Source organism: Jatropha curcas, chromosome 3, assembly GCF_041381405.1.
Source record: "Jatropha curcas cultivar XTBG-Jc1 chromosome 3, XTBG_Jcur_1.0, whole genome shotgun sequence".
Lineage (NCBI taxonomy): Eukaryota > Viridiplantae > Streptophyta > Magnoliopsida > Malpighiales > Euphorbiaceae > Jatropha > Jatropha curcas.
Genome location: NC_143153.1, coordinates 20,720,114 through 20,728,768, shown reverse-complemented (window position 1 = coordinate 20,728,768; position 8,655 = coordinate 20,720,114). Strand labels below are relative to the sequence as shown.

Sequence of the window (8,655 nt, the reverse complement as noted above, 5' to 3'; positions counted from 1 at the left end):
TCTTCTTGACCAACGTGGGCTGTAAAAATGGGTGGAAAATGGCATGGTTATCTCCACCTCTTCATAATAATATATACTAAACATTATTAAAAATTCCTTCCATGTCCTTTAAATGAAAATTGCACTATAATCCTCCCTTTTGTTTTCCCTTCATCCTTTGGCACTCTAATCTTTTTAATCACTTCACTTTAGTCTTAGTAAGTATCAACCAAGTGTATTTAATATTCTAAACCCCACTTAAGAAAGGTCATACTGAACTTACCGTTTTTCGGGCTTTTTGGGTAAAATCGTGCTTTACCAAGAAGTCATTCCTCTTTAACTCATTTTTGATTTCCTTTAATCTTTCAAATTGATTTGTAATCACATTAATTACTATTTAATTAATATTCACATCCTCAATATATAGTGTTTCCCATTATTTTAAGTTTTCCTTTCATTCGGATAACTGAATTCATCGAAAAAGCTAGAATAGCAGGAACTACAAAGTTGAGGATATTACAACTCTTCCCTCCTTAAAGAAATTTCGTCTCGAAATTTTACCTATTATAAATCTCTGAATAATTGTAGATGTTGCCTTCTGATATCTTCTTCACGTTCCCAAGTAGCCTCTTCTCTGGAGTGGCTTCTCCATAACACCTTAACTAAGGGAATCTGTTTATTCCGAAGTTGCTTAACTTCCTTAGCTATGATAGCCACTGGTTCTTCATCATATGTGAAGTCTCGATTAACTTCAATTGATTCTAAAGGCAATATATGTGAAGGGTCCGATCTATATCTCCGAAGCATAGAAACATGGAAAACATTATGAATCTTATCGAGTTCTGGTGGTAAGGCTAACCTATATGCCAATGGACCAATCCTCTCAAGTATTTCATAAGGTCCTATGAAGCGAGGACTCAATTTTCCCTTTCTACCAAATCTCATAACACGCTTCCAAGGGGAAACCTTAAGGAATACTTTATCACCCACATTATACTCTATATCTCTTCTCTTTAGATCCACATATGACTTTTGTCTATCTGCAGCTGCTTTCAATCTTTCTTTAATTACTTTGATCTTTTCTTCTGCTTGTTGAATAATTTCAGGACCTAGCAATTGCCTTTCACCAACTTCATCCCAACATAGGGGTGTCCTACATTTTCTACCATATAAAGCTTCATATGGAGGCATTCCGATACTGGTCTGGTAACTGTTATTATAAGCAAATTCCATCAAAGGCAAATATTTATCTCAGCTACCTTCAAACTCAAGAACACAAGCTCGAAGCATATCCTCCAATATTTGAATAATCCTCTCGGATTGACCATCTGTCTGAGGATGGAATGCAGTACTAAAATTCAATCTAGTGCCCAGGGCTTTCTGTAAGCTAACCCAAAATCTAGATGTGAATCTTGGATCTCTATCGAAAACAATGGATACTGGCACTCCATGTAGCTTAATTATTTCACCAATATATATTTCTGCCAATTTCTCTAAACTATAGTCTGATCTTACAGGTAGGAAATGAGCACTCTTCATCAATCTATCCACAATAACCCAAACTGCATCATGTTTCCTCTGAGTCAGTGGAAGTCCCATTAGAAAATCCATAGTCACTCTTTCCCATTTCCATTCTGGAATCTGAAGTGGATGATGTAATCCTGCTGGTACTTGATGTTCTGCCTTGACTTGTTGACAAGTTGGACATTTAGCTACAAATTCAGCAATATCTTTCTTCATACCAGTCCACCAATAGTTCCTCTTCAAATCCCTATACATCTTGGTCCTGCCTGGATGCATAGCAATTGGAGAATCATGTGCTTCCTTCAAGATGAGATGTCTCAAATCTAAATCTGAAGGAACATATAACCGGTCCCGAAATCGTAATAACCCATCTTTACTGACAGAAAAGTCTGGTCGTTTACCATCTTGTGTCTCTGAAAGAATCTTTTGATATTCATTATCAATCAATATTGCTGCTCTAATCTGATCAACCAGTAGAGGCTTCACCTGAAGATTAACTAACACCCAATTGTCAGAAATCATCTCAAACTTTGCATTAATAGACCGTAGATCATGGACTAGAGATAACTCTGTAGTTCTCAGGCTAGCAATAGTCTTACGGCTCAGTGCATCTGCTACCACATTAGCTTTCCCTGGCTGATAATCGATAATACAGTCATAATCTTTTATAAACTCAAGCCATCTTCTCTGTCTCAAATTCAACTCCCTTTGAGTACCCAGATACTTCAAACTCTTATGATCGGTGAAGATATAGCATTTCTCACCATAAAGATAATGTCTCCATATCTTCAATGCAAATACAATGGCTGCAAGTTCCAAATCATGTGTAGGATAATTCCTCTCATGTGGTTTAAGTTGGCGTGATGCATAAGCAATAACATTTCTATCCTGCATTAACACACAACCTAATCCATTATGAGAAGCATCACTATAAACAGTAAACTCTGTACCTGGAGTAGGTAAAGTCAAAACTGGAGCTTTAGTCAAACACTTCTTCAGCTTATCAAAGCTCTCCTGACATTTATCTGTCCATTCAAATCTAACGTTCTTTCGCAATAGTTTAGTTAAGGGCAAAGCAATGTTAGAAAATCCCTTAACAAACCTGCGATAATAGCCAGCCAAACCCAAGAAACTACGAATCTCGGAAACATTCTTTGGTGGCTTCCAACTGGAAATAGCCTCAATCTTACCAGGATCCACTGCAATATCCCCTGCAGATACAATATGACCAAGAAAAGCAACTTGTGCTAACCAGAATTCACATTTAGAAAACTTAGCATAAAGTTGTTTTTCTCGAAGAGTTTGAAAAATAATTCGTAGATGCTTATCATGCTCTTCTATATCTTTGGAATATATCAGAATGTCATCAATAAAAACCACAACAAACTGGTCAAGGTAAGGTCTGAAGATCGTGTTCATCAAAGCCATGAATGCTGCTGGAGCATTAGTTAATCCGAATGGCATAACTAGAAACTCATAATGGCCATAGCGAGTCCTGAATGCCGTCTTAGGAATACTCTGCTCTTTAACTCTGAGTTGATGATACCCCGATCTCAAATCTATCTTAGAGAATACAGAAGCACCTTTAAGCTGATCAAAGAGATCATCAATCCTTGGCAAAGGATACTTATTCTTGACTGTGACCTTATTCAACTAGCGGTAATCAATGCACAACCGTAAACTGCCATCTTTCTTTTTGACAAATAGCACTGGAGCTCCCTATGGTGACACATTAGGGCGAATAAACCCTTTATCAAGTAACTCCTATAATTGTGCTTTCAATTCTTTTAATTCAGTAGGAGCCATCCTGTAAGGAGTAATGGAGATCGGTTGAGTCCCTGTCATAACCTCAATCTCAAATTCAACTTCCCTTTCTGGAGGCAATCCTGGTAACTCTTCTAGAAAAATATCTGGAAAGTCACACACAGTAGGAATGTCTTTAAGATTAGGAGTACCTACCCTTGTGTCAACAATGTGAGCTAGGTATGCCTCACACCCATGACGAATCAATTTCTGAGCTAAAGCTGCAGTGATCACAGATGAAGGAAGTATCTGTCTCTCACCCTGTATTACCACATCTACATATTCTGGCAGTTTAAATATAATCTTCTTCAGGTCACAATCAACCACTGCCTGATATTTTTTTAACCAATCCATACCCAAAATAACATCAAAATCTCTGAAGGGCATCTCAACTAAATCAGAAAGGAATACATGACCTTGGATCATGAGTGGGCAATCATGATATAATCTATTAACAATAACCTCCTGCCCTAAAGGACTCGATACAAGCACATCATAACCCAATCTCAAACAAGGAACAGATACATAACAAGAAATCCCAACACTAATATAAGAGTGAGATGATCCAGGATCAAACAACACATAAATATCATGATTAAATAAAGAAAACATACCAGCCACTACATCAGCTGAATCGGCATCCTGCCTCTGCCTCATAGCATAAACTCTAGCTGGCCCACCAATAGGCTCTGGTTGATTCACTGTCCCCTGACTACCCGACATGCTACCTCTACCTCTACCCCTACCTCTGCCTGCAGACTGAGAAGATCCATAACTACTAGCTGGTCTTTGAATTGATCCCTCTGTGGCTGCATATGCCGTAGTCGTTCTCGGTCTAGGGCAATCCCTCACAAAGTGTCCAACCTCGCCACAGTTAAAACATGCTCCTGTGGTCAACTTACACACTCCTCCATGATATCTACCACAATGTACACAACTACGAGTAACTGGAGGAGCTCGTGGAGGTGGCAATGGTGGTCTGAACGGCCTCTGGCTCTGTGGCCTCACACTGCTAGATCTAGGAGGAAATGGACTAAAGAATCTCCTCTTCTTGCTACTAGAGCTACTAGCCCCAGGGAAAGTCCTCCTGACACTCTTCTCCTTCTCTGTAGCCTTTTCTTGCTCAACCTTCTCCTGATTCAGAGCTTGTGATACCAATGCAGAAAAATTCTCATGTTCAAAGCCGATCACATGACTCTTAATACTGGGCTTCAATCCTTGTTCAAATCTCTTGCACCTGTCCCTGCCTGTAACTAACATACTCCCAGCATAATAGCTCAACCGAGTAAACTCCCTCTCATACTCAGCTACAGTCCTATGATCCTGTCTGAGCTGTAGAAACTCCTCTATCCTGGCATCCACATAGGTAGATGGAACATACTTTTTCTTGAACTCCCTCAGGAAGTCTGCCCAAGTCAGAACTGGTGCCTGCACTTTGCTCCTAGGAACTGTCTTCCACCACTCATATGCATCTTCCTGAAGTAAAGAGACTGCATAATCGTACTTCTGAGCATCATCACACTGGAGCTTTAAGAAAACCCTATCAATCCTCTCTAGCCACTGCTCAGCTACCATCGGGTCAGTGGTGCCTGAAAACTCTGTGGCCCCATACTTAACCAACTTATCATACTGTCTAACTGGCAGCTGCTGCTGCTGTAAGTTACCTGCCATTTGTCTCAATAACGCAGCCATTTGCTGGGCTATAGGGTCAGCAGCTGGTGCAACAGGGACATTAGAACCCTCGGGAGCATCACCTATCTCTTCCTGCCTTGCCTCAGACTGCTCCTCAGGAGGATTAAAATTATCTCCCTGACCAACACCCTCCATACTATCTATCAACAACAAAACGCTCTCTGTATACTATCACAGAAAAACATTCATCTATTAGAATATTGTATGATGTAGCTATCCAACAATTAACAGTCATGTCATATTTGAGCAGATTACATTTCACATTTACATTCACAAAACTATGATCCAATATGCAATTAAAACCGCTCTGATACCAAAATAAACATGTCACACCTTACCTTACTGTAAGACTGGCATGTCGCCCGTAATATACTTAATAAGCCCTTAAGTCTTATAAATGCTTACTAAGTATACTACAAGGGACTTAATACTGTTGATTCTTTCAAATTATATCTTGTAGAAAAGTAGATTTAATTATTAAATGTAAAACTCCTTTTGGTTCTTTCATCTGTTATAAAGAAATGTCTCTTTTTTTTTCGTAATTTACTAAACATATGAAACATAACTTCCATTAAGCTCAATATGATTTCTTAAACATCAATTATATTGGCAAAAACATAAAATGGTTCCATAACCCATAAGCCCATGGATGGTTTAATTACATACTGAAATCCTTTTCACACCTTAGATACATAATAGAAATTCATACAATCATAATTTACATGTATCTGCTCAAATATACATAGATGTTCTGTTAATGTTTAATACATCATACATATTCCAAAAGAAGTCAAATATACAATAGCTACATCAGTAGCATACTATCTACATCAAACAAAAACGATCTTCTCCTAGTTCTTTTTCCTTGCCTTTTCCTGCGATGGCACAAAAGCAACTATCGCTAAGCATTTTGCTTAGTGGTGTACTATTATAAAATAAACACAAATTTATGAAATCAAATTCTTTATATGAAATAATGAATCATAAGTCATAAACCCATCATGTTAAAGGAAATAAGAAAACAAAACAATACCATTTAAATCATAAATTCATAATGTAGTCTTTACAGCTTTTATAGAATCAATTCCGAGGGCCATCAGTGTCTAATGTGCACATCTAGACCTGCTATCTACAACCTCAATCTGTGATATGATTTCAACAGAAGAGGGAGCAATCTACAACCTCAACATGGAGGGAGAATTTCATATCAATCATATATCATCTAGCGATGATATCCATATTCAATCGATCGTAATATCAACTTCAACAAATGAAGTGATATTCGGGGTAATAACCATGTCTATATCAGCTGTAAGACTTTTAAACCATTCCATTCATGTAATAATATTAAAATCACTGTGGGCAACATTTCATTTCGCAAACACTACTAAAATCATTCAGTCATGGCCACCCCTCATACTACAGTTATCAATTGGCCAACATCCTCCTCTTTCAAGGTATAAGAATCATAAATTTCATTTACATATGTCATTAGGTCGTATGCTTTCAAAATAAGCTTTGTTCTTTAAAAACATATGAAAGCATTAATACTTTTTCTAGTTATGATTCATAAAGTAAATCCAATGAAAATATTTTGCAAAATCAAAATCATTTTGTTTAAATAAAAGTAGGAAAGGCATAGTACACTAACCTGAGCTAGAAGGCTCCCCTAGCCTTTTTCCTCAAGTAACCACCCTCTCCTCAACTCCCTTACTCTTAGGAGCTGTAGCATGAGAGTAATACTCACTTTAACTTCATACTACACAATGTACAGACATGCATTTCTATAGGAATGCAAATTAAGCATTAGAATGTTGTGTCATGCTTTTTCTTTCATTTTCACTATGCTTGTCCAAGTGTCATATGACCTTAGTGTAAGCATGAAACACTTCATATCCAACACTTAATCCCATCCTAGAAACATACTACTAACAATTAAAACAATAGAAGTCAATGGCATGCTAAATTCATTCAATGTTTATGAAATGCAGAATTTGAGCATATGAGCAGCTTGCATTCCGTTGGCTATATCTTAATTTCCTCAAATTCATTTGCCCTGAAATTTTTACAGCATGTTCCCAACATCTTATAGTACTTCCCTGTAAAATTTCATAATTTTTAAAGCTCATTTGCATTTTCAAATGACATAATTAGAGAATCTGAATTCCAGTTTTTCTCATGCTGAGCAGCCTGCATTGATTTAATTATAACTCCATTTCCTTTTATCCAATGGCCTTTCCCTTTTAACACGACCTACCCAACATCTCAGCCTATCTCCATATAAAATTTCATGAATTTTGAAGTTCATTTGCTTAGTCAAACAGGTCAATTACAGAAGCTGAAGTTCAGACAGCCCAACTGTAACAGGTCCAGCAATGATATGTTTGCTTAAGCATTCTCAACTCAATTCCAGCACAAATTCATGCAATTCAACTCTTCTATTACTTACATAACATCATAATATAAGATATATCAGAATCCTTAGGTCATGGCATATCAAATACAAACTCAAAATCATCCCTCTTGGTGAATTATGCAAATTAGACTTTGAATTCATGCGTAACTAGTTTCACTCATCTTAAATCACCTTAAACTCAAGTCTAATCACTTCATCTTCACCAAATCAGAATGAACAAGCAAGCACCTCACTTCAAAGTTCATGGAATTCAAAAATTAATCCATAGAAAAGAAGGAGGAAGTGAAGATAACTAACATTTTCTTAAGAATTACTTGAAAATTCATTGATTTTCACCTCCTTTTTGCTTGATTTGTAATCAAAACTCTCCTCCTCTCTTCTTGACCAACGTGGGCTGTAAAAATGAGTGGAAAATGGCATGGTTATCTCCACCTCTTCATAATAATATATACTAAACATTATTAAAAATTCCTTCCATGTCCTTTAAATGAAAATTGCACTATAATCCTCCCTTTTGTTTTCCCTTCATCCTTTGGCACTCTAATCTTTTTAATCACTTCACTTTAGTCTTAGTAAGTATCAACCAAGTGTATTTAATATTCTAAACCCCACTTAAGAAAGGTCATACTGAACTTACCATTTTTCGGGCTTTTCGGGTAAAATTGTGCTTTACCAAGAAGTCATTCATCTTTAACTCATTTTTGATTTCCTTTAATCTTTCAAATTGATTTGTAATCACATTAATTACTATTTAATTAATATTCACATCCTCAATATATAGTGTTTCCCATTATTTTAAGTTTTCCTTTCATTCGGATAACCGAATTCATAGAAAAAGCTAGAATAGCAGGAACTACAAAGTTGAGGATATTACAACCTCTCCGCTTTGCTCTTTTGAATAATGCCGACAAGCCCTCAGCACAAAGAATGAAAAGATAAGGCAAGAGCGGACACCCTTGACTCGAGCCCCTCTGAGGGAAAATTGGACCAATTTCACTTCCATTAAAAGAGACAAAGTATTTAACTGAGTCAATGCATATCATAATAAGTTTTGCACACTTTTAATCAAAACCCAACTACAGCATTACCACTTTCAAATAGCTCCAATCTATACGATCATCGGCTTTTAAAATATCAACTTTTTAAGGCAGAGAAGCCCATCTTACCTTTCCTCTAGCACTTCATATAGTGAATAAGTTCAAAAGCCACCATCACATTGTCTGTGATCAACCTCCCTGGTA

General features: G+C 36.9%; 1 protein-coding gene across 1 annotated transcript; it reads right to left on the bottom strand.

Annotated features, from left to right (window-relative positions):
• Window positions 1-543: 543 nt before the first annotated feature.
• On the bottom strand, window positions 544-1,170 carry LOC119370627 (uncharacterized). Its single transcript, XM_089719252.1, has one exon. The coding sequence runs from the start codon at window positions 1,168-1,170 to the stop codon at window positions 544-546; it is 627 nt and encodes a 208-aa protein (XP_089575378.1).
• Window positions 1,171-8,655: the final 7,485 nt, after the last annotated feature.

Coding starts and splice junctions, on each gene's coding strand:
- LOC119370627 (XM_089719252.1), bottom strand. CDS start 1,170: ATGCCTCCATATGAAGCTTTATATGGTAGAAAATGTAGGACACCCCTA.